Raw genomic sequence first — 26,928 nt, 5'->3', positions numbered from 1 at the left:
TGCATTGTCTGTCCTTGGTGCAGGTTTCCAAGGTTCTGGTGCTGGGTTCTGGAGGCCTGTCTATCGGCCAGGCAGGAGAGTTTGACTACTCAGGGTCACAGGCTGTCAAAGCCTTGAAGGTGAGAAGACTGTGGGGGTAGTGGTGGTCTAGTGGATAGTGAGTTGGACTTGTGATCGGAAGGTTGTGAGTTCAAATCCCGCCTGAAACCACACCACTACTAGTGTGCCCTTGAGTAAGGCACTTAGCCCTCAGTTACTCCAGGGGGAATGTCCCTGTAATTCGTAATTGTAAGTCGCTTTGGATTAAAAGCGTCTGCTAAATGGCAAAATTATTAAAATTAAGACTGCAGTGTCAGGAGAGACTCAGCAGCAGCTCAAGATTGTCAAAAAGTTACAAAGAGGCTGAAAATACTATTTTCACACATACAGTGACCCATACATAAATGGAAAGAATAAGTGTTTTGTCTTCTTTTAGCTCTATACTCCAAGTTTGGATTTCAAACAATTACTGTGAGGTTAACGTAGAGATTTTCAACTGCTACTAATTCAATGTTGTTGTTTTTTTCTGATTGGTTTCACCATTTGGAAATGACATAGCCCCTCTATTTCAGCGACTTGCTTATGCAAGCCGACCCTAACTGAAGAAGGCTGTAGTATAGGCCTGGTAGAACATCACCATACCCAGCGTCTGGTGGGGTCAATGGGTCGTAGTTTTCAGGCAGTTATTGCATGCAAAGGATTGTGGACCAAAAACATACTAAACATGAATACTTTATTTGGACATTATGTTTTTTTCCAATGCCTTTAGAGCCCTGAAATAGGGGGAGTATGTAAACAAATAAAATGTACCTTCTAAATGGTGAACCCGTTTTTGAAAACAACAACAATTAAAGCTGAGAATCTCTACTTTGACCCCCCTATTGAAGTATAGAGCTGAAAGAAGACAACATGCTTTCTCTTTCCAATGCATATGGGAGGGCAATGGAAATGTCTATGCCAGTCTCTTCGAATGGAGTTAGTGTGTTTTGAAGTTTTCATTTACATCAACATTCACATTTCTGGGTTGTGGGTTCTCAATGTTTCTGTGACAGGAAGAGAACATAAAGACGGTTCTGATGAATCCCAACATTGCGTCAGTCCAGACTAATGAGGTGGGCAGCAAACAGGCCGACTCTGTCTACTTCCTGCCCGTCACGCCCCAGTTTGTCACTGAGGTCATCAAGGCTGAACGACCTGACGGCATCGTGCTTTCCATGGGAGGGCAGACCGCTCTCAACTGTGGTGAGTCCATTGCGTGTGTGAGAGGGAGGAAGAGAGAGAGAGAGATATGTGGGCGTGCATTTTTACATGCATGCATCCGCTTGTGTTTGCTTATGGTTGTGTTTTCCTGCGTGTTCAGGAGTGGAGCTGTTTCAGTCTGGGGTCCTGCAGAAGTATGGCGTGAGGGTGTTAGGGACTCCGGTAGAGTCCATCATGGCCACTGAGGACAGGCAGCTCTTTGCTGATAAGCTGAATGAGATCAATGAGAAGATCGCCCCCAGTTTTGCTGTTGAGACGGTGAGACATACGAAAAAAAAGAAAACAAAACGATGATCATGATTAAATGTGTCTTTAATCTGATGAATGCACAGCTGGTTGCTCACAACCCTACAGCAACTGTAGTCATGGTGATGTCAGAGTAGAGCTAGGTGATGTTATGATATTGTATCTCCTACAGGTGGCAGATGCCCTAAAAGCAGCGGAGAAGATTGGCTACCCTGTCATGCTACGGTCAGCCTATGCCCTCGGTGGGCTGGGCTCTGGCCTGTGTGGCAACAAGAAGAAGCTGCAGGAGACTGCACAACAGGTGGGTACAGGCCTTGCCTAGGGGTACTGAGAGCCCACCAGGGTACTGAGACAAGGACATTACAAATGCAAAAAGGTGGTCTACAGTATTCAATAGTTAGTCTCTGTAATTCCATTATTCACCCTATTGATGGTTGCTGGTCCTACTGTTTCTGAGTGTGTGCGTATGTGTGTGTCTCCAGGCTCTGGCCATGAGCTCTCAGATCCTGGTGGAGAAGTCTCTGATGGGGTGGAAGGAGGTGGAGTATGAGGTGGTGAGGGACATCGCCGACAACTGTGTCACTGTCTGCAACATGGAGAACTTTGACCCCCTCGGCATCCACACAGGTACACCCCCCGACTTCCATCTCTGGTGTGTGAAATCAAAACATTAGCAATGCCATTTTTATTATCTCACTCAGTCTACTTAGTTACATCATAGAACATCATAGAAAACATTTTTATCTCATTGTGGAATTGAAGCATTTGTCTATATGCAAGGCTGTGGTCCACCCTATCTCCCCAGGGGACTCGATCGTGGTGGCGCCCAGCCAGACCCTGTCCAACGAGGAGTACCACATGCTGCGTGAGACAGCCATTAAGGTGGTGCGCCACCTGGGGATCGTGGGCGAGTGTAACATCCAGTACGCTCTGCACCCGGGCTCACTGGAGTACTGCATCATCGAGGTCAACGCCCGCCTCTCCCGCAGCTCCGCCCTGGCCTCCAAGGCCACCGGGTGAGACACACGTCAACACTACCCATGAGGCTGTGTTCTGACATCGAGTCTTGTGGGGTGTAAGCCAGAGACTGTGGTCCATATTTAATTATTTGGGATAAAAATGGGACTGATTGCCGGCATATGTAATATTTTGTCAGTTGCCTGTAACCTACGAGGGAATTTTGATCGCAACAGTGATCGCATCCTTCCATAAGATAATATCCAGCTTCATCCATCTCAGTACAATCTCCTGTCTGAAGTCTGTCAGCCAATCAATCTCTCCTCTCCTTTTTCTCCCCAGATACCCTCTGGCCTTCGTGGCAGCCAAACTGGCGTTGGGCATCCCTTTGCCTGAGATCAAGAATGCCGTGTCGGAGAAGACCACGGCCTGCTTTGAGCCCAGTCTGGACTACATCGTCACTAAGATCCCCCGCTGGGACCTGGACCGCTTCCAGGGCATGTCCCATGAGATCGGCAGTGCCATGAAGAGTGTCGGAGAGGTCAGGGAACACTCCGAATGGATTACTTGAATAGTAATATAGTATATAGTAACATAGTATGCTATAACATAATATACAGTGCTGCATTTTCTATTTACTACGGTTATCTTTGTGTAATACTAAATACTAAAATGGTTTGATGATCTGAAACATTTAAGTGTGACAAACATGCAAAAACGGACGAAATTGGGAAGGGGGCAACTACTTTTTCACAGCACTGTATATTAACATAGTTATCCTCCTTGTTTTATTCATCAGAAGATAAAGGGAAAGGTTGCCGATGTCTTTTACAAGACCTGTCTCTCTATCCATCTTTTAACCCCCTTAGGTGATGGCTGTGGGCCGCACCTTTGAAGAGAGCATGCAGAAGGCCCTGCGTATGTGCCACCCCTCAGTGGACGGCTTTGTGCCCCGCCTGCCCTTGAACAAGGCCTGGTCCGCCCAGCAGGACCTGCAGAAGGAGCTGTCCGTGCCTTCCAGTACCCGCGTCTTCTCCCTGGCCATGGTACTGTAAGACACCACCACCCCCACCACCTCACCTTCATCTCCATGTCAGAAGCCTAGTACGGATCCCTGCACGAGTCACCTCACGAGTCACGAGTACCGTAGACATTAGCACAGTCGAGGCGGCACATCTGTCTCTGCGACACTTGACGGCAACTCATTGAAATGTGCTTCGACGAAGAAAAGAGAAATGCTTGTGACCCTGTGAACAGAGGAATTCTTCATTGAATGTAGGATGAAGTTATTGAGGCTGGCAGATTTATTAAGAAGTAATGGGCCACATCGCATCAAGCTATGAAACATCAATAACTCTCAAGGTTGGCCTTGCGGTAGAGCACTGTCATTTTGCGTCTCCAACCCCCCTCCACCCCGCCCCTCCACCCCGCCCCGTGTGTCGAATTTCAATCCACAGCCGGTTATATCTTCTATTAGAGAGACCATTAAAGAGACACGCTGTCTGATAGGCCTGAGTGCCTTGTCCTGCCTGGTGTCCCACACACACACTGTAGCAGGCAGCACACAGTATCTGGAGCTGGGCTGGTCACACCTCATTGAGCCTCACTTTATATTCAAGGGACACTGCGGACACACACACACTGTTCACGATTAAGATGCATTATACCCTCTTTTGAGAATGACCAAGCATGTCTGATAGCTCCATAACACAACTGAGTAAATATTCATGGTGCTAACAAGCACATTATGTGTTCCGAGGAAGAGGGGAAAGTCTTCTAAACCGTTACTGAAAGTCTTCTAAACCGTACTGAATGTCACATACATCATTTAGGCACACAAGTACGGGTGTTGAACATAATAAGGTTGAATTTTAATCTGGAATTAAATAGTTTTGGTTGTTTTGGTTGTCTTAAGGTGTGTTATGAGACTCAGTGAGATTGTCTCCTCCCCCCCAGGCGCTCCACAGTGGGATGAAGGTGGACCAGATCCACCAGCTCACTGCCATAGATAAGTGGTTCCTGCACAAGCTGAGACGCATCACCGAGCTGGAGCAGCACTTGAGCCAGTTCAACAGGTTAGAGGGAGGGGAGACACACACACACACACACACACACACACACACACATACATGCATGTTTAGGTGTGATTAAGTGTGGTGGTTAATTGCCTCTCAGAATAAAGTAGCTAGGGTCTGTGACATCGTCTGCCAGTTTGGTAACATATTCAATTTTCTCTCCTAGTCACATGGCGCACGTGTGCCACATGAATCTCTTTTTCTCCTTGTTTGAGGACTTGAGTGTGCACACACATACACACACACACACACACACACACATGCACGCACGCACATAGAACATTGCACATACAAGAATTACTGCATCCACCAGGTGGTGCTATGAGGACATTGAATCTTCTCAACAGCTCGATATAAAGAAAACTGAGATCAACACGACTGAGGAAATTGGCTGTTGAGCAAGATATAGAGGCTGTGCAAGTATTCGCCCCTGCACAATTTTCAAATGGTGTTACCTCAGAGGCTGAAATTGTAATACATTAAATCGTTTTTTCCCCCACTGACCTACACAGTCTTCTGGACATTTAAAGTGAAAGAAAAACAGAAAAACAGAAGAACAAAAGTATTAACCCCCCTTTGCTGTGGCTCTCCTAAAATTAGCTAAAATTCAAACATTTGAGTGCAATGATAATAGTTGCACCTTTTTTGGGGGGGAGTGTATAACCTTGTCTTTGCAGGGTCCTTAATTTTAATAGAAATCAATTCTATTCAATCAATTACACACTCTGTTGATCTGGTTGTCACTACAAACTGAACAAAAGGAACGGGAACAATACTAAGCTGCTAACGGAAGACTTAAAAAATATAATAAGTTGAATGGCTGAGAGGGTGTTGTTTATTAAGCTACTTGTTGGATACTAAAATGAAGAATATCATTCTGAGTAGTTTAAGACTATTTATTGAAACAAAGTACAGGTCTGAGAGAGAGAGAGAGAGAGAGAGAGAGAGAGAGAGAGAGAGAGAGAGAGAGAGAGAGAGATGTGTGTTCCAGAGGTGAGAGAGAAGAAGAGAGAAGAGAAGACAAGAGCGAGAGCCCCCTGGGCCCACACTCTTATTTATAAACAATAGTATGCAAATACAGTTATAAACAATGGTCCTATCACAGTCACTGCATAGATGCTTGAGGTGTGATGAGTAGGAGACCCCAATATGATGTCACCCTGCCTAAAAGTCATTCCAGGTTAAAGTTCAAGTCAGATTCACAGGAAGTAAACATATGGCCCTTAAGACAAAGGATGTGTTTACAATGTGTCATAAAACCCCCCTTGTCAGGAGAACAGGCCCATACCATACACCCATGCATGTGTGTGTGTAAGTAAAATATACTACAAGGGAAAGGCACAGTCGATGGGAAAACATCAATCCAGTCACTACAAATCCAAATCTGTGTCAGTTTCGACATAGCAATGGAGAGACAAAATGTGACAATATGAAAAATTCAATAAAATACTGATTATAAAATAAAAAAAACGGGGAAAAACAACAACATAGTGTTGTGGATATAATTGATTCTTAATAGATTTAGTAGAACTTACAAAGCACAAAGAGCTTAGATCAATTGTCTCCAAAGAGGCCTTTTATTAAGCCAATTTACATGAGCGCAGAGAGAAATGAGCAGACCAATAAGCAAGAAGCAATGGCCCAAAGCAAGAAGCAGCAGGCCCCAAAGATGGGTGCGACTCATATTTATAGAACTGTCCTTGGTCATGAGGTCACCATTCTTGGGAACCAATCATATTGTACAAATATGTGCTTACATAAGTTATGGGCCCTGTCCATAGTCAGAATGATTCACTGCGCCACAGATCTTGGCCCATCCCTTACAGGAAGGAAATGGGCCTTCCTTGAGTGCTAGCTTCGCCACTACTGTAGAGATTTACATTTCTCAGTATAACATGATATAAAACCACTACAATAGCAATGCAGCTAATGAATACAAACTTCATGTGTTACAAACCAAGACCCCCACCCATTAGAGACAAAGCAAGAGCAGCTGAATTAAATGAGGTGATGACTAGATCTACCACTCAAAGAGGATGACACTAGTGGGCGGAATGTGGTGGGCCCACTTCAATACGTTTTACTCAAATCTGAGGGGGATTAGAGTAGACCTGTCTAACTCTTGAGAAAAATGGCAAGCCTTTGAATACTAGAGCCGCTACTGTTCTTGATGTTGGCCCATCGAGCAGCAGGCCTTGAGACCACATCCTGGAGCAGTGACTGGAACGCCCTTTGACCCTTGAGGTCATGCCAGTAATTAGAGGTCACTGAAACTGCAGCAGAGTGCAGTTTAGTGTTGGTCTGCGTCTGTCTGTCTTGTTCGTCTGTCCTGTCCATTCGGTACTAACCGGTCTGTGTATATGAGCTTGCAAGGCCTTTGTGCCTTACATACAGGACAGACACATTTGAGTTGCCAAGTCAGTGAGTCCAATGCCTCCCGCTGCCCTCTGGTGGCCATTACCAACACCTGCATGTATTAGGGGCACAGTATATATTTTCCCTCCAGTTCACTCCAACCTCAGTCCACCTCTCCCCCAATGTCTTCCCAACTCTCTCTCCCCGGCCCTCCGACAGTCCCCACGTCCTCCAGATCAAAGCCTTAACTGCCGTGGCTCTGCTCAGGCTGTTCCTCCAGCAGCATCCTGACCCTCCTGTCACACCCGCTGTTCAATAATAGACAATGCTGTCCACTGCCCTACGGCCCGTAGAGGGGGGTTCTGGCCTGGGAGCGGAGCAGGGCGACCGATGCAGAAGCAGGTGTGTGCATCAGGCATGACAATTAGCCGAGTCATCATGCTCGCCCCAGCTGTGTAAGCTGATCTATATCAGGCAGTCTCTACGGTGCACACACCCAGGCATGGCCATACACACACACACACACACACACACACACACACACACACACACACACACACACAAATACACACGCACATACACCTACACACACCTACACAGCAATATTTCAGCCTGCCACTGCATGCTCATTCTGTCTAGACTAATTATCTTTCATAAGATCTCCTTCAGGACCTCCAGCTGTGCTGTTGGAATCACGCACTCTTAAGCACATTCTGCGATTCACATGCTGGTCTCGTTTCTTTTTTCCTTTAAAGAAGTTATTATTTCTCCAGTAAGACTGCGGTGGAGGAAGTTAAAACACAGTTGACATTTTTCACATATCCTTATGGTGTGTGAGGTCTTTAATAATTCAGGCGGAGGGAAAGAAGCAGCAGAATAAAGGTTATTTTCCTGTTTTCACTGTTTTCTTCTTTGTTTGTTTCACCTAAAACTTTCCAGGATTCAAATGAGTTTTGAACTTGACCTGTGCCTGTCTTGAGTTATTGATGTGATATTGATTTGCTCTGGAGGCAGCTTTCCCACCCACCTCTGGATAAGCCAGCCAAGTCCCGGTCCCACCTTTTGCTTTGACCTGTGTTGTTTACTACACAGACACACACCCGCAAACCCCGCCAAAAAAATCGCTCAAGATTTCCAAGTTAAATTAATGTATTTGATCCTCCATTTCCATCTGCAGTGTTACCGTATCCTACGACTTGCTGCTGAAGGCCAAGCAGGACGGCTTCTCGGACCGACAGGTGGGCCACGCCCTGGGCACCAGCGAGGGGGAGGCCAGAGAGCTGAGGCTGAAACAGAAAATCAAACCCTGGGTCAAACAGGTGAACACCGCAGTGCTCTGGGGCGCCATCATTAGTCAGCGGCTCCCACAGGAGCTGACATGTATGACACTCAACCTCCTGGTCTCATCCCCCCGTGATGTTCCGTTTTCTTCCTCCTAACCTCCCTCCACCTCCTAACTGAATACGCCACACACGTCATGTGTGTCTTGGGGCTCTGGAGCATGGAAGTTGGTCCATCTCTTGGCACGGCGATGTGAAATATTACCACTTTGATTCCCCATGGTTGGGATAAGAAATGACCTGAAATTGACCTGTGGTATTCTCTGGATTACAGAATTAGTTGAATTGATACAGAGTATCCTTTGAATGAATGAATGGACTTTATTGTCATTGCTACAGTACAGGTACCAAACAACGAAATTAAGGAGGGGTGGCTCTGTCAGGGCAAAACCTTCCGTGTGGGGAAAAGCTACCGGGGGTGCGGCCTAACGCGTCACGACCAGCTGGCACGCGCACGCGTCACGACCAGCTGGCGAGTGTTTTTGAAACCTCCGTTTTGGCCGCCATTAGCGAAAAGCTTTAATTTGGCTCTACAAGTGTTAATATGTCATTTTATGAAGTTTTAATATGTTTTCAGGCGAGAAAGTAACCATATATATTCACAAAATGTATCCGGTTTATCAAAATAACCCTTATATCTATCTGATCTGACGGTTTTTTTCACAACGTTATTACTTGTCACTTTAAGCCCAGGAGGGAGTTAGCGATTAGCGATGTTTAGCTTAGCTTAGTTTAACAGAAGTATCTTCACTTTTAACATGACTTCCCGTGGTCGTAGAGGGCTGGTCGACGGCTTAAAATGACCGTGTAGACCGTGTAGACCTTATCCAGCTATAGTCTTGTGTTTCTACCCCGGGCATAGCCGGTGTTATTCACGGACAAACACTCCTGTTAGAGTGGTCTGATCAGTAGATCATTTTCTCATAAAGTTGCAAACGCAACTCAGCAATTCAACTAAAAAATGCGCGTTTCGTTCAAGATCCATTAGAGTAGGACATGTACAGTTATGATAACTACAGTCATATGTAACTTATATACATATATAACATATGTCACAGTCGCCAGGTCGTGACGCGTGCGCGTGCCAGCTGGTCGTGACGCGTTAGGCCGCACCCCCGGTAGCTTTTCCCCACACGGAAGGTTTTGCCCTGACAGCTCCCCTGGTGTTAGGAAAGGGAAAAAAAAACACTTTTTAGAAAAAAAAATCACAAGAAGGTAAGGAGCTGGTTTACATAAATAAAGGCTATGTACACAACTTTATGTTCTTTATGTTCAGTGTTGAAGAATACATTGAGAAATGATTCCGTTTTACTTTCTCTGGCCAGATTGACACTCTTGCTGCTGAGTACCCAGCAGTGACCAACTACCTGTACTGCACCTATCATGGCCAGGTGAGTCTTGTCTTACCGTATCTTATAATGAACTCATGATATATCGTCTCCTCTGTTTTAATGTCTAAATTGTGACTGAAGCTGTCCCCCTGAGTGTCATGATCTTGTCTGACGTGCGTCAATCCAACAGGAGCATGATTTAGAGTTCCAGGACAAGGGAATCATGGTCCTAGGGTGTGGACCCTACCACATTGGTGAGATCAGTGTCATTGTGCTTCCGATATATACAGATGAATTCACAGTTCAAGTTGTTGAACTCTACATTACTTTATGAATCTGTTCTGTTTGATGTGAACCACGCCCATCCCCTCTAGGGAGCAGCGTGGAGTTTGACTGGTGCGCCGTGTCCAGTATTCGAGCCCTGAGGCAGATGGGTAAGAGGACGGTTGTGGTCAACCATAACCCCGAAACGGTCAGCACAGATTTTGACGAGTGTGACCGTCTGTACTTCGAGGAGCTGACCCTGGAACGCATCCTGGACATCACGCAGCAAGAGGTCAGAGGTCAACGCCATCCCATCACACACAGTACATGAGCACATTCCAACCCTGTTTCTGACATGAATGAGAATGATTCATCATTTAAAGCACATATTCTGAAATTGTTAAGAATTTGTGATGGACAGGTAGATTCAGAACCAGTAGATTCCCAAAGCATCTAACCTCTATTTTTCATGCACAGCTTTAATGATGCATAAACTCAACAGCACAATTGCTTTAAAGATTGAAGTCATTTTTTTTTGCTTCTTGAACGTAATACTTTTTATTTTATTTTTTATATAAGAATATGCTGAGAAGTAACAAGTCAAAAAATACAATTTAGTAGATGTGAGTGGAATTGCTGCAACTTATTATAGAGTTTTCATAGAAGGGAAAACCCAGAGCTATTCATCTCTAAGCCCAGGGAAATGAATTCACTGCTCACACTCCACTCTTGCATGGATGAAACATCTTCCGCCATATTCAGCTCATCTGTTGACTCACATTTTACAGAAACATTGAAAGCGGTTATGCAAGCTGTTTTAGTTTTCCACATTCATGCTGTGAAAAAAGAACTCTCCCTCCAAACTTCAAGATGAAAGTATTTATCAAATCTTCTTGTTGATTATTTTAAACGGCTGAGAACTTGTTATTCATGTTGTGCGCACACACAGCATATGAAAATGTGTTGTTGCAAACCCTAGTCCTGCTACCGGTTGTTTTGCAGTTTCCTGACCACTGTTGGACACCTAAGCCCGACTAATAACTCACAGAAAGTTATTAGTTGGATGTCCTGACTCTTGACCAGTTTGGAACCTTCACTGGTTGGAGAGTTTCGTGTGCTTGTTCAAATGCTCATTATATCCAAGAAGTTATCGATGTGTTTTAAGTGAAAAACAGAACTGCCCTGAGGACATAATGGTCTGCCTTCGTTAATGCTCACTGATTGCAGTGGTGTCTGATGTGGCATAAACATAGCCTTGGTTAATCTCTGTCTGAGGTGTGTGTGTGCTCAGTACCTAGCCTAACTGCATTTAACACCCTGCACATGCTCTGCTTTTTTGTTTTGTTGCATTTGTGTTAATACCCGTTGACTTTTCCAGAGGAATTGTAATCCAGTTAAAGTGGCGATAGGATCATGATGTGATTAAGTGTTTATTTTACACTATAATACTCACAGTATTATAATGACTGGACATGATAACACTCACAGTATTATAATGACTGGACATGATAACACTCACAGTATTATAATAACTGGACATGATAACACTCACAGTATTATAATGACTGGACATGATAACACTCACAGTCAGTTATATCTAACAAATGCTCTGTTTTAAAAGTCTATAATCGAGCATCAGTGTAAACTCTGACTTCCACACTGTCCGCAGGGCTGTACAGGTAGCATCGTCTCTGTAGGGGGTCAAATCCCCAACAACCTGGCCATGCCTCTGCACCTGAACGGGGTGAAGATCCTAGGCACCAGCCCCCTGCAGATCGACCGGGCGGAGGAGCGCTCTGTGTTCTCCACCATCCTGGACGATCTGGGCGTGGCCCAAGCTCCCTGGAGGGCCCTCAGCTCTCTGGTAAGAGGCCTCACCACCACCACCACCACCACCACCACCTCACGTCCAGGCTGTGTGGCCTGTGTCATAACTATTTGTATTTACTTAAACGTTACTCTGCAGAGTTCTAGCTTTTATATAGTGCACTTCACTCCTTGCATCCAGCGCTGCCTCGATTTCACAGTTTTGTGTCTTTCGCACCCGAACACTCATGGTGTGTCCTCCAAGTATCAGAAGTGCAGAAACGTGTCGACAGGAAGTGCTGAAACGTGGCTGCTCCATTAGTGTGTCCGTGTTCCTGGCCCTCAGGGAGGCGAGTGGGAACCAGCTGCCTTTAGATATAAACACTGCTACTGTATGTCCAGTGAAGAGAGGACAATCTTCCCTCGAGCCTTAACCTATCTCTCACAGAAACCCCTTTCACTCATACAAGCCTTCTCAGTAAATTCTATGGAATTGACCTTGTACGGTGCATGTGTGAACGCGATTTACATGGACATTGTCTCAGGCAATTACCCTGGTCGGAACCTTGTATAATTCCATGGAATTTAAGGGGAAGGCTTAGGTGTGAACAGAAGCCTGAACATTGCCTGGTCCGGCACGTAAAGGGTTATGTATGTCTGAGTCAAAGTTAACCAATCACAGCGAGTAGTTTCTCACTTTGTACTTTTGGTTTACTCTGCTGATGTTACTGGGTGGGCTAGTTAACCCACATCACATCAGCCAAAGTAGTGATGAATATAATTACACTACTGGATACTACTTTATTTCCAATCATTGTTAGCTAGATTACTTATCGAATGCACATTTGTGATATGTTTACGCAGTGTGCACCAGTGGCACTTCCAGTCACTCCCTCGCTTCAACTGTGCCGACAATATAGTGTGCGATGTGCTGTAGCAAGTTCTCCCATACTGTGCTTTTGGACTAGTATAGTAAGTTTATATCAATGGTAATCAAGTGCTTTAGTTGGTGAGCGAACTTGGTGATGGTAAGCATAATACGAGTTAACTCGCTGTTAAATTAATGTGAAAAATATGATGATAAATACTAGGGGTGCAACGGTTCAGTTGGTCCACGGTTCGGTATGAACCTTGGTTTTTGGGTCACGGTTTCGGTATGTGTTTTTGTGCGTAAGGAGAACAACAATGCTACTATTTATTTACAAACTGTTACTTTACTTTATTTTGCTTATACTTATGGAACTTTAACATTTACTTGGTATATTGTATAATATAAACAAATATATATATATAAACCAAAAATAACAAAAACACTTTCAAATGTGACACCAGCCAGTGTTTTGATAAACCAGTAGGCTACATTACTTATGTACTACAGATTGTAAGCGTGTAGCTGAAACTACAGATTGTAAGCTTTCAAATGACGTGTCATACATTGAAATCCGAAAAAAGATGACGAAGTTAGAGTCACTAACAGCTAGCGGCTAACAAAGCACAGCGCTACGAAGGTCTAAACTGTATTTGAATAACATCACAACATGCTGATAGAACATCAACATGCTAAAAACACACAACTACACATAATTATATGATCACACGTCTTAAAACGAAAGTATATTTACAAGCCATCTAAACCGATAGCCTTCCGGAAAACAATAACAATGAATCCATTCCACAAAGTATACATATTAAGAGAGCTATTTGTAGCGGTTTCACGTATGCGAGTGGTTTACGGTTTCACCAACTGCAGTCACAAATGTGCCTCTTAGGCTTGACGACTGCTATAGGAAAGATAGAAATGAAAGTAAAAATGCACTTTAGCTATGAGAACTGTACCAGCTGTAGCCCATATATGCATTGTGCGCATATTATGCGCTTATACGGCACGCGTTAAGCATTTCTGCGACATGCGTTTCTGTTCACTGTTTTCATTCCCTCATCGCTGTATTCAATGTCAAAACCAGAATTAATGACCCCACAACGCAGATTTGTAGCAATCCGGGGCTTCCTCAAACTGTTGCCATGTTCTCAACTCCGCTCGCCATGAACAAACATTTGAGCAAGAAGCAACTGCGTTCCAGACCAACTCCACCTCCGACTTTGAATGAAACACAGGATAAACCAAAAACCGCCACGGTTCACTAGTGTATTGAACCGTGGAAGGTGAACCGTACCGTCCGATATAAAACCGAGAACCGTTGCACCCCTAATAAATACATATAAAACGGAGGTATGATATTTGGCAGATATAAGGTATATGGCAGTCTCACGCGCCTGTCTCGTTCGAATTTACGTCTACTACGTCCCAGTTCTGCATCCAGTTGAACGCGTGATTCAAGTAGCTCATGCAAACCCGTGAATGCCATTGACGTGTGTGTAAAGGCGCAACCCGGCAATCTTCCGGCATGTAGCTCGTGTGAAAGGCGAAAATCACTGGCGGACCCGGTTGGGATTCCATGTAATTTACAGGGTACTGTGTGTGAAAGGGGCTTTATAGTACAGAGGACACTCTCTGTATTTTAATGGGCCTACTTTTAACGGGAATAATTCAGGAAGCCTCCTGGCCGCAGCCCAGACAGCCTCCCAGGAAAGGGGATCTGTGTTTTTGCGTTCGGTCCCGCCAGGGACTGGTGTGAAATGATGGAGAAACGAGAGGGCTAGAGACAGAGAGAGGAAAGCGACTTCTCAAAGGATGATGATGAGGAGGAGGAGGAAGACAGCCGCCAGTCAAGCAGCCCAGCTTAGCCCAGAGTGCCAGAGCACTCTTGAATCCTTCTGGAAGCTTCCGTCCCCTCCATCCTTTGACATGAAGAAAAACCTCTCTTCTGAAATTAGGACATTTTGGATTTTGTTCTTTTTTTCTTTCTTTCTTATTATCTTTTTTATTATTATTCTGCGGACCGAGTTGTTGGTCGGTTCTCTTTGAAGCCCTGTGCTAGTAGCGGGTTAGTGTGAGAGACGTTTTTAGGCCTCATCAGGAGGAATGAAGAGGCTGCCCTACTCTCTGAGAGCTGTCTAATGGTTACCTTCCGGCATGGGAGCTTCATAAGAAGGGAATTGCCCTGGAGTAGTGCTTTGATAAATCACACACACACACACACACACACACACACACACACACACACACACACACACACACACACACGCACGCACACACAAACACGGTTGTTGTACACTCAGACCTGTCCCAGCTTTTGGTTGAAATAGGCTATACTGGTGAACTCTCTTTCCTCACTCTCTCACTGGGAGAGTCTAATGAGCTCTCTATGACAAAGGGAGAATTGGTTTTAAAGACCTTGTCATTCTATGACACTTTGGGAATTGCTTATTGTGTATAGTTTTTCCACTGCTCAATGCCTGGAAGTTGTCATTTGAAATCAAATGGTAGTTATTTGTCTTTGCTTGTCTCCTGTGTGATTGTTAAAAGTAGGCCTGCACAGCTAGTGGGACTTGTCAGTTCTACAACATGACAGACTTCCTCTCTCCCCCCCAGAGTGTAGACAGCACTGTAGTGACACCCATCTTGCCCTGTTGTGTCTATTTCAGGAAGACGCCTATGCTTTTGCCGATAAAGTGGGCTACCCTTGTCTCCTCCGCCCCTCATATGTCCTGAGGTAAGTTCTTCCAGAATCACTCTCACAACCCATCTGGCTATATTTCTGTTATGTCGCCACTGTAATATGTGACATTAGCTGGTGAAAGCGGGAACAAGTCGGCAACCAATCAAAATATTTTGACTTTTATTCAGAAAGATTTAAATAAATTGAAAGTTGAAAATCAATGACACATGCTAGTCAAGCCAAAACATTGCAATGCAATGGACTCTGTGAGTAATCCCCACTAATCTACACTAACTACGGTAGATAGTAGTGGGGAGTACTCACCTAATCCATTGCATTGCATTTTGGCTTGACTAGCGAGTGTGTCATTGATTTTCAACAACGTTGACATTTATTTAAATCTTTCCGAATAAAAGTCCGAACATTTTGGTCGGTTGCCGACTTGTCCCTGTTTTTACCAGCTGCTGTCACCTATGATGTATTATATTGTAACTGGTGGTAGCTATGTCCACATAGAGAACACATTTGCGTTCAATTGAGTGCGTCTCAAACGTGTCGGTGTAAAGCACAAAATTAATTTGAAAGGTAAAAGCATCAAGTGAGTGATCAGCTAGTGGGACTAGTGGGGGCTAAATTACCGTTTGTCACAGCTACCTCTTTGAAGCACCTCAATTCCCTGAATGAGGAAATTGAAACACAGTCCTGGAAACACAGCTCATTAGTGTCTTTGAGCGTTGTTCAGATTCAGAGGCTCTTGATTTCTCATTTAGACATCATCTTGCAAGCAGGCTCTCAATTTGAAAGCGCATTGGGGGGCTAATTTAGGTCCTTGATGGTGATTTGTACCAGCTCACATGCCCCAGAGAGGACCAAACACAGGTGGGTTAGACTGCTCCTATTTTGTTTGGTACCAGCTGGCCATTTTGTAGTCATTATAGCACTTGCAAGGTGATATTAGGGCCTCCAGGGGCAGTGTATTGTCTGGTTGGCATCTGACCCCACAGGACTTAGTAAGGAGTTTATTTTATGAGTAAGGCATTTGTTTTATGGCACATTATCAACGCTTTAAGAAGACACAAGCAGAGACAAAGCAAGCAGAGACAAATGTATTGTGTAGTATTCAATAATGAACACCCAGTGGAAGAAGCAGTGACAGTTGAACATAATCAGACCAATCTGTGCCACAAGTGTTGTTGTGTATGGTATATATATTTTTTAATTAATTCTTGTTTTAGACCTCTTCCTCCTTGTGGCATGGTTCAGACTTGTTATTCATCATCCTCTTAGTTTTAATTGCCTTGTTTTATTGACATTGAAAAGGAGCCACTCTTCCTCCTCTCCTCTCTTGACCGTCTCCCTTCGTCATCCTCTTCTCTCCTCTTTGTTGTTTCCTCGATGGCCCCAGGCCAGTCTGACCTCTCCCATCTTGACTCCCTCCTCTGACGTGTTAGTTAATTGTTTGTGCGTGTTCTCAGCCTCAATGTCCACTCCATGTCCTGAAGTAGGGGAGCAGCAGTAAGTACCAGTACTACAACTACATCTCTTCCTCCCTCAAGCCTAGACACCTGAGACACTCTCAATCTCAAATTCACACAAGAATATCACATCATTCTTAACCATAGTTTATTCTAGGTAGTCATAACTTCTCAACGACGGATCTCTTGTTGACCACTCATGTTACAGTTACAACGAACAAAAGCAATAATACATACTTGAAATACCGGTTGGCCATATGTGTGCCTCGCAGCTGTCAGGCTCACAGCATGTGTCCAGGAGGAGTAGAGCACTGACCCTAGCTTGTCTAGCCACTTGGCTTCTGCAGTTGGATGCCCAACTGTCCAAAAGAAGGGGGAAAAAAGAGTTTTGCCTAAACGCTTATTTCTTAATGACAAAGCTCTGAAACCAAACTTATTTTAAAGAGCCTGGAGCATTTACTGACCTAAATATCTTTTCTCTCTTGTCTCCTGTTTTGTTTTCCTGTTTTAAACCCTTCTTCCCGATAATGATGATGCAACTGGGAGATATATCAACCATTGAGCAAACAACCTTCATGTTCAAATTCTGTTCTCTTGTTTCCTTCCCCTCTCCTCTCTTTCTTTCTTTCTTTCTTTCTCTGTCTCTTCCTCTTCCTCTCCTTCGGTGTTTCTCTCTGTTCTAGCGGCTCAGCCATGAACGTGGCGCATGGCAAAGAGGAGATGAAGCGCTTCTTGGAGGAGGCGACTCAGGTGTCCCAGGTGAGCTTTGAAGGTGTTGAAGTTTACCGTCTGGTCTAATAGACTCGCCTAACTGCCCCCTCGACTCCACACTGGAAATATAATCAAGCGGTAGCTACTTGTAGATTTACACAGACATGAACATATTCTCCTCTCACGAATGCACACGCGTTAACACCCCTCTAAAAGTTATATTTAATGCAGGTACAGTATTATGCGTCTATGGTACCAATGTAGGGCAGTGTGCGTGAAGTACACACACACACGCGCGCGCACACACACACACACACACATACAAACAATCCCTTTTGGGTTTGTAGTCTGCTTTGTAACTTGCAGCTCCCTAGCCAGAACTCCACAGACAAAACAAACAAAAACAACTAAATAACAAAACTGCCTGACTCCTGCTAATGGTCTACTCACCTACACTCAGACCTCTCAATGTCCCAGGGGTAGTATTGATTTCCCTCCCTTTTCTCCCTCCCTTCCTCTGCTGGCCCTCTTTCTGCTGTCCATGTTGGGTTTCATTAAAACCGATCTGTGGAGCTTGTGTCCCCAGAGGCTCAGTGTTTTGTCAGTAGAGCTCAGTCAGACATAGTGGATATTCTCTACTTTATGCATACATACAACAGCTTATTCAAGATGCTGAGTAGTATAGTATTGCTTATAGTACATGTAGTATGTAATATGTCACGTAGTAAGGTAGTATGTCATGTAGTACAGTATTGTCTGTAAGTTAGTACAGAGATGTACACTTCATTAATGCACATGCAAACGTAAGCTAAAACACAAATATTTATTACAGTATTTATTTATGTACAGTATCCTCACCATGTACACTACGCACGCACACACGCACGCACGCACGCACATAATCCTCATGTTGCTCAAGTTCCTCTGCAATCAATTAGCTTGTGCTACTCTCCGGCATAACTGCAGGGCAGTACTTGTTTTGTTTGCCCATCTCTCTGACCTGCCCTCTCTCTCTGGTTGGCACCTGCACCTGGACCCGCACCACGCTTCCACCCGGGGCTTCCGGAGCAGCCGGCCTCGCCACGCCTGACTCCTCTGCCCCTTGCCCTCAGCTCTTTGAGCTCTGACCCCCCCCCTCCCTTTGCTGACTGCCAGCCAAACAGAACCTCTTAGCCTGAAGTGGCGCAGGCCCTGTGATAGGATGGGCCCTGTTGACAGCCCACAGAACCAGATACCTGCCTCTCAGGGCTGGAGGAAACACAGCACACACCGACAGCTTCTGTCTCCCTTTCAGACGTTTATCCCACTGGAGCTTCAGTGGCTTTGTGACTCATATTGCATATACCTTATCTGAGTAGTTGGGGGGAAATGTTTCGGTATGATTTGTATGCAATGGGATTTCTGGCAAGAATCCCCACTGAAGCTGTCTGCTTACTGTACCTCGTAGTGTGTTCTTATACGCCCTGCTCTGTTTCTACAGGAACATCCAGTTGTCATCACCAAGTTTGTAAGCGGGGCCAGAGAGGTGGAGGTGGACGCAGTGGCCAAAACGGGCAAGGTGAGCTACAGTAGTAGTGTTCTCTATGCTGCACATAGAGCAATACATGTGGGATTTTACATATATAATTTTTTACATTGCTTTTACATATTATTATTAAAATATTACTTTGTCTCATTATTTGGGTGAGGTGAGGGATAATACATGTGTTATCATTGCTGAGCAGCAAATTCAGGAAAAAAAATCTGTTCAAAATATGATTAAGTTCTACACCACTTAATTATGTAATACAAATTGATGTTCTCTGTGGTTCACTTTTCCTGTCTCTTACTCCACTTTGCAGTAAATTGAGCATTTCATTCTCACTATTATATTACTGCACTCTGTAAAATGAGGGATAGATGAGATATTGATAGGAATAACAACCCAGTAGAAAAATAAGCATATGGAAAATCCCCCATCTGCAGTGAAACACATTATAGCTGTGAATAGGTTTGGCAGATATATATCAAGGAAAATGGAATACATTAAATTGAAAGCCAGAATAAACAAGAAATATGTTTTCTTGATTTGTATGAAATCTGTCAGGCTAGATGGTGTCTATCCAAATCTGGATTCACACATTTTTTCCCCAAGCATGTATTGTTGGTTTTGTGACGGATTTTGAGATATGCAGCCCAGAATACATGTTTTTACTCAAAGTATTTTAGTAGAAAGTTCCAGTAGAAGCCAGTAGACTACATCAGAATGTTGGTGACCTTTTAGCCAATTAAATTAGGTGGTATAATTTCTTTTCACTTCCACTGACATACAGCATGTGGGTCTTAATTAATTAATTAATTCTAGTTTATTGATACTGGGAACTCTTTTTGTGGGGGATTTAAAAGTCTGAGATATTTTTGGGGTTTGCCACCCAATTAACCTCAAGTTCTATGCAGATAATCATAAGAAGGCTCTGTATCATTCTTGCCGTGGCCTTCACAGATAACAGCAAACATTGAGGGGAGGGATATTTAGCCATGCTGAGTCGGTGACCCGGGGAAGGCACGGGGCAGTGCTTTCCTGGAATAGCTGCGGTGTCAGGGAAAGGTGATCTTGCCCTGTAAAATAGTTTAGCGATGTCAGCTGAGAAGCCTGTCATTACTAGAAGTGGAACTTTGGCCAGTTTCACTGTTACATCATTCTTTGCTCATCTCAACCCGGAACCGGTGTCCATATCAGGCATCATCCTAGCTGAGTGCGTACTGTATGCAGATGTTAATTAATTAATTAATTTGGCCATTTAGCAGACGCTTTTGATCCAAAGCGATTTACAATTACGAATTACAGGTACATTCCCCCTGGAGTAACTGAGGGCTAAGTGCCTTACTCAAGGGCACACTAGTAGTGGTGTGGTTTCAGGCGGGATTTGAACTCACAACCTTCCGATCACAAGTCCAATTCACTATCCACTAGACCACCACTACCCCTAATAATTTTGCCATTTAGCAGACGCTTTTATCCAAAGGGACTTACAATTACGAATTACAGGGACACTCCCCCTGGAGTAACTGAGGGCTTACTCAAGGGCACACTAGTAGTGGTGTGGCTTCAGACGGGATTTGAACTCACAACCTTCCGATCACAAGTCCAACTCACTATCCACTAGACCACCACTACCCCCTGATGTTAGCTAGTTAGAGACTGCTCAGGCTACTCAACTACATCCACTGTCATATGGGAGAAATATCAAATCTGGTGCAGTTGGTTTGGAATTCTGATCAACATGACAGGACAAGTTTGGCATTTGGCACCCTCACCAGTCGAACCATTTTATGACAGTTGTTTTTTTTCCATTCTTTGATGATCTTACATGATTGAGGACCTGTACAGACATGATTAGAACGGCTGTTATGATGCATTTATGGCTGTATTTGTGACGGCAGCTGGTGAAAGGGGGGAACAACGTTGAAATATATTTATTTCTATTTTTCAGAATAAAAGCCTGAACATTTTGGATTGGTTGCTGGATTGTTCTTTTTATAGCACATTACCGATCCATCCATTGACAGAATGCCAAACAGGCCTTATTATTCATGGAAGCCTGTGAGCAGCTAGGGAGCTCTTTATGTTCCCTCCCCCATATTAATTACAGGCTTCATCAGAAGTGAGCTAATGAATGGTGCAGTTGGCGGGTGTTTAAATGTGCTAATGGTACAGCAGTTTATTGAAATACCACAACTTTTTTTAACTGGGGGAGTTAATAGTGCCATTAGCAATACTGACACTTTCTTCACCGGAGAGCATGTTGCTAAGTGAAAATCCCTGCTTTCTTTTTTGGATGTCGTTCATTGATAACAGGAACTGATATCATTATCTAACCGTCATGAGTAATTGTTCACAGATAAACAGTGTTAATGATGCCACTAGGTAGCTGTATTACATATGAAGCTATGATATGTTGTATATGACCTGTGTCCTCAGGTGCTGGCCCATGCCATAACAGAGCATGTGGAGGATGCCGGAGTTCACTCTGGAGACGCCACCCTCATGCTGCCTACCCAGGGCATCAGCCAGGGGGCGCTAGAAAAGGTCAGCACTGATAAACTGTCATTAATGTTGTTAGGATCATTTTCTTAAACGTGTTGTTGCGTTTGAATGTTATACATGCAAACTTAACCACCCACTATGTCCTTACTCTAGCCCTGTGCATTTCCTCATCATTTGTACTGAGTTCATTATTAATGGCATTCATGTTCTGTGTTTTTTTCCTTAACTCTCAGCTGAAGACTGCCACTCGAAAAATTGCCAAGGAGTTTGAGATTTCAGGGCCATTTAACACTCAATTCCTAGTAAAAGGCAACGATGTCATGGTAAGAAATGGTTCCCAATGCATGACAAAGTGATAGATTGACATTTTCACTGCCAGTTGTGGAAAATGCAATTTGGTCATACATTGAAATAACTCTCGGTGGTCACAGCGAATTACAAAGCTGGATAGTTTTCGTTATTGGTGCTGTTTGCAAATTTGATTTGCCAAAGTTAAATGGTAACTCCCCATATTGGACTCCTGTGGCTCCTAGTTGGTTATAGCACTATTAGATTTGAAAAAAGGACAGTGTGTGAACTAAGTGAATTTAAGTTTAAGGGAGACAGAGAGAACAAGAAGCCAAGTTATAGTGTGTGTGTGTGTGTGTGTGTGTGTGTGTGTGTTCTCCCTCCCTCAGGTGATAGAATGTAACCTGCGAGCCTCCCGCTCCTTCCCCTTCGTGTCCAAGACCATCGGGGTGGACTTCATCAATGTGGCCACACGGGTCATGGTGGGGGAGCCAATGGATGAGTCCCTCCTGCCCTCCCTGGACAAACCTATCATCCCTGTGGACTATGTAGGCATCAAGGTGAATACAAGGTGAAATGTTTCTACCCCAGGCACATTGTCTGAGCCATTTTCAATGTAACACTCCCTGGAGATGGAGAACAATAACATTTAGTCTCTCTTTGTGTTTTACCTTGCTTTACCATGGATGACCAGTACTGGTAAGCAACCTCATCCCTAGTGGTAATGACTAAGTCTGCAGTGAACTATAGACTGTTGTATTGCTTTAAGCATGGTAGGTATGTTTGAAGCCCCAAATGGAAGGTGATACATGTACAATATCATAAGGTCGATACAGTATGTTATTATGTACATATATTATATGAGACTTAAAGGTTTCAATGGATATCAGGGGAGTAAAGGTGGCAATTGTGACTCCGTGGCAGTCGTTCAGTGTTGAATGGCTAGGCCTGTGTGACGCAGAACGTTTCACTAACTTAGCCGTTAGATTGGAATGTGAGTGCGGTGCCAGCTGCTCGAATGGTGTGTTCACTCCCAAAGTAATTTCCTGTATAATTACAAAGGATTCGCAACACAATGGCTGTGGGTTGGGAGGCAATCGGGCAGGTATAATCCCAACCTCCTGCCTCACTCCCAAGTTTTCAATATATCCAGTCTGCCGTCGAGGAGAATATTAAACAGAGCGGTGAATACTCTGGGGGGGTGCCAAGCTGAACAGACTTCCACATTTACCCAGAGTCAATGATACCGTCTTGACTCCATGATTAGCTGAATGGTGAGGATGCACAAAGGATGAAAATCATGCGCACAAATGGTCGTGCTTAAACACCAGTACCTGCAGAACCTCTTTAGATGGTGGAATTATTCTATTCTATTATTGGACTGGTTTCCAAACCAGATTTGTGTTCTCTCTGTCGTACTGTATCTCTCCCTATGTCTAGCTTACCCCCTTCTATTCCTCCTTTCCATTTCCCCTGTTGATGGTGGATGAAAGCATTTCCCCCCTGATGGCACTATGATTTGACTTGTTCTGAATTGACAGAGTTTGACCCATTCATAATTCAATGCTCTACTTTCACATCATCTCTGACTCCCTCGACGTGCCCTCTCTCCGTATCCTGAACCAAAATGCGAAATGATGTGCGTGTCAGCATTATGCTTCCGTCTCTGTAAACACATTGGCATGTATACATCACGCGATCCTGTACGCCTCTACCGTCCAAGACAGAGTGAGAGCCCCTCTATCCCAGCCTCTTTCCTAGTACAGACAGCAACAGCTTCCAGACTTTTCCCAGAGAGACCTGCAAGCTGTGTTTATTTGCGCCCCCCCTCCTCAGCTTCCTTGTTCAAGCTCCAGGAACATCTTAGGAGCGGGATGTTTTCTTTCCCTAACAAGTCCCCATTGTGTAATTTTATAGCAAACTTCACAACAGTGCAACTGAATTAAGGCCCCAAGACGGTTGTCTGAGCAGAGTAATACACACTGGGGCCAGAGAGCACAGAGGGGCACAGAGAGAGAGAGAGCGAGCACAGAGAGAGAGAGAGAGAGAGAGAGAGAGAGAGCACAGAGAGAGAGAGAGAGAGCACAGAGAGAGAGAGAGAGAGAGAGAGGGAGAGAGAGAGCACAGAGAGAGAGAGAGAGAGAGAGAGAGAGAGAGAGAGAGAGAGAGAGCACACAGAGAGCACAGAGGGGCACAGAGAGAGAGAGAGAGAGAGCACAGAGAGCACAGAGGGGCTGTTTCTGCATGAAGGAAAAGCTAGTAATAGTTGTATACAGCTTCATTCACTTGCCGGATAAGTGGGTGCATGTGAATCGATGTATACAGGTGTGTCTCACGTCTCGGACTAAGCCAGATGGGAAAGTTTGTGCTGAGAGGAGCAGTACGATAGGATTGTTCACATTCAAACTTGTTATTGCAATTTTAGTGTGTTGTATGCACTGACCCTGAGGGGAAAGGGGGGGGGGGTTGGATGCTGGGTTTCCATGACAACTACTGCCCTCTCTTAGAAACTCCTTAGAGCAAGCAAACATGATATGCTCACTCAGCTATTTTTCCCATGATGCTTTGGGTTTTCATGAAGGAGACACTGGGGCTGTGTTCGAAATGGTATACTAGCATACTGCATGCTAGCATACCCAATGAGTATATACTGCATACTGCCTTCTAAATTCATAATAAGTATGCGAAAACCAGCCGACCGTTTACACTGCAGTATGCATACTACTTCCCAGAATGCATTTCGCACCGGCCGGGAGCGGGGAATTTAAATCTTCCATTTTAAACCTCCATTGGCTAAAAGCTGTAATTTTGTGAAGTGTTAACATGTCATTTTATGAAGTTTTAATATGTTTTCAGGTGAGAAAGTAACCACATATATTCCCAAAATGTGTCCAGTTTATCAAAATAACCCGTTTATATATCTGATCTGGTTTTTTCTGTCTTCTGTTCGCTAGCTACATTACGGCTGCGTTCGCCCTGGAAATCTGATCAGCACTCATGGAATGCCAATCAAATTACCTGGTCCCTTTATGACGTTGAACCCAGTGTGCGCTCCGGCGCTCTCAGAGCGAATTTACGAACGCACCCTGCGTTGCTTACATACCTTCACTGCGGAGTTTGACAGAAACATCGTAACATAATACAACAAGTTGTAAAATGATTTGGGGGGCCAATATCTTTAGCTAGCTCAAGTAACTAGATTACTCTATTGTTGTCTTAGCAATTGGTAAAAGAACAGGATTAAAATAAATATATATGAGCAATAACATGGTGGGCTTGCTGCAGCAAGCACAATAACAACCAACTTGTCCGTCTGAAGCTACAATACTGGGATTAGGGATGCTCCGATCTGGATTTTTGGGGCCGATACCGATCACCGATTTTTTTCCTCAAGATCAACCGATACCGATACCGATTTTTTTTAAATACATAACTGTAGGCCTACTGACTGGATAGCCTACATATTTTTTGCTTTTTAGACAAAAGTTTTGATCCATTAGGCACCAAGCAAACGCAGACCCATTTTTATGGCATAGTAAAGGTCTGGCCTATCACCCAGTTAGGGCCTTTTGATTGATTGATTGAAAACTTTATTAGAAGATTTGCAGAAGTAGGTACATGAAAGTACATATTACATACAAGGTCAACTAACAGGATAAAAACCCAAGAAAGCCAATGGCTTATTTCAATTGGGGTCCTTCATTCTCAATTCATCGCCTGAAGCCCAAGTCAGTCGATATGGCTGTATAAAAGACATCATAAACGTGGCCTTCATGGTTTACATACTGTTACGTCCTCCTATGTTTTCTGTTCAGTTATCTGTCTTCCCCAGGAAAAAAAAAAAAAAACGGTTTTTGCGATCGGCCATTTTTGACGATCACCGATCGAGTCATTTGGAGTGAAATCGGCCGATTTAAATCGGTGGCCGATAAATCGGAGCATCCCTAACTGGGATCATTCGTGATTGGGCTACAGGCAGTCAAATACTAGGCGAACGTGTGTGTAGGACACAAATAAACTTGGATTTCATGCATTTCAAGTGGCATCTTTGTAATCATGACGACGGAGACATGTCTAAGAATGCATTTCACCATGTAGATTCCCAATAGTGAAAATACCACCGCTCATCCGTGATCAGACTTAGCTGGGGTGCTGCAGCTGAAGAGTATCAAATAGAGTGCAAAAAAACAGCATCTGCACTATCAAATCTGTGCAAAAAACGATGTTTATTGCGAGCTTTCGTCTCCAGGCTATCAGACAATGTAAACAACAGCTGTATGATGAGTTTGTATGACGCAGTTTGACGAGACTGAAGAGACGCGCAATGCATTTTGGGGATGTTGAATAGGAATAGCATGCATCGATCGCGTACTCAAAGATTTGGCAAAAATCTAGTATACATCCTACATTTCTCGCATACTCATATCTCGCATACTGTACTGTGTGTACCGCTCTCGCATACTCAAAACTACGTCATAGTATATGACGTAGTATGCTAGTATGCCATTCCGAACACAGCCTGGGGCTTTTCCTGGATTTCAACTGTGAAGTAATATGGAGCATCTGCAGCAATGCTACTCCACACAGTTAGCTCGCTATCCCACATCATTAGATAGCCAGTGACGTTATAGATGCTCAGGTTTATCCTTTATCCTGATTTTAAAAGAAGCCAGTGATTTCTCACCAGATCGACTGTCGTGGGTACACAGAGCACTTTGTGAAAGCCCTCTGAACAAAGCGCCAATAACAAGATTAATCAGGGCTGCTGGTGTGCATTCCCATCGGCGTTCCCCTCTCCTACATTAGCATGCAAATGCCTCGCGCTGCATAGCCAGAGCTGATTAGATAGCTTCTCAGGATGAATCTCCCCCCAGTGGCCCGCGCTCAGAGGAGTGCTGCGCCCGTCTGTCCATCCTTTCCGTCCCTCTGTCAGTCCACAGAAGAACGGGGCGTCCCCGTGCCGCAGCCGCCCACGCCACAGAGCACTAACTGGCGCCCCACCCTCCTCCGGCGCAGAGGTAATGGGAACTGTCTGGCTCTAATTGGAGAGATAAGAACGGCTTTCCACACTGGGGCATTCAGAGGGGCCCGGAACTTCTAAGACAACTCTAACACAATAAAGAGGAGTGCTCCCCTGTCTGTCCTGTCAGTGACGCCACCTCCTCCCATACACTCACTGATGGCAGGCTGTCAA

At 44.4% G+C, this 26,928-nt stretch overlaps 1 protein-coding gene across 1 annotated transcript in view; it reads left to right on the top strand.

The window, feature by feature from the left end:
• The window catches only part of cps1 (carbamoyl-phosphate synthase 1, mitochondrial), a gene marked incomplete at both ends in the record, with an annotated part of 36,658 nt that overhangs the window by 4,411 nt on the left and 5,319 nt on the right, over positions 1 to 26,928 (top strand). Inside the window, 20 exons of the mRNA XM_080535545.1 lie at positions 24 to 119; positions 1,092 to 1,281; positions 1,400 to 1,557; positions 1,718 to 1,846; positions 2,028 to 2,172; positions 2,351 to 2,561; positions 2,845 to 3,043; positions 3,372 to 3,548; positions 4,459 to 4,577; positions 8,110 to 8,251; positions 9,598 to 9,663; positions 9,794 to 9,857; positions 9,978 to 10,159; positions 11,537 to 11,731; positions 15,220 to 15,287; positions 17,392 to 17,467; positions 18,900 to 18,977; positions 21,381 to 21,488; positions 21,680 to 21,769; positions 22,124 to 22,294. Of these exons, the coding sequence (XP_080391671.1) occupies positions 24 to 119; positions 1,092 to 1,281; positions 1,400 to 1,557; positions 1,718 to 1,846; positions 2,028 to 2,172; positions 2,351 to 2,561; positions 2,845 to 3,043; positions 3,372 to 3,548; positions 4,459 to 4,577; positions 8,110 to 8,251; positions 9,598 to 9,663; positions 9,794 to 9,857; positions 9,978 to 10,159; positions 11,537 to 11,731; positions 15,220 to 15,287; positions 17,392 to 17,467; positions 18,900 to 18,977; positions 21,381 to 21,488; positions 21,680 to 21,769; positions 22,124 to 22,294 (2,664 nt within the window). The remainder of the gene's footprint in view (positions 1 to 23; positions 120 to 1,091; positions 1,282 to 1,399; positions 1,558 to 1,717; positions 1,847 to 2,027; positions 2,173 to 2,350; positions 2,562 to 2,844; positions 3,044 to 3,371; positions 3,549 to 4,458; positions 4,578 to 8,109; positions 8,252 to 9,597; positions 9,664 to 9,793; positions 9,858 to 9,977; positions 10,160 to 11,536; positions 11,732 to 15,219; positions 15,288 to 17,391; positions 17,468 to 18,899; positions 18,978 to 21,380; positions 21,489 to 21,679; positions 21,770 to 22,123; positions 22,295 to 26,928) is intronic.

This window comes from Nansenia antarctica, assembly GCF_963989245.1.
Source record: "Nansenia antarctica genome assembly, chromosome: 7".
NCBI classification, from domain to species: domain Eukaryota; kingdom Metazoa; phylum Chordata; class Actinopteri; order Argentiniformes; family Microstomatidae; genus Nansenia; species Nansenia antarctica.
This window is presented reverse-complemented; position numbering and strand designations above follow the sequence as displayed.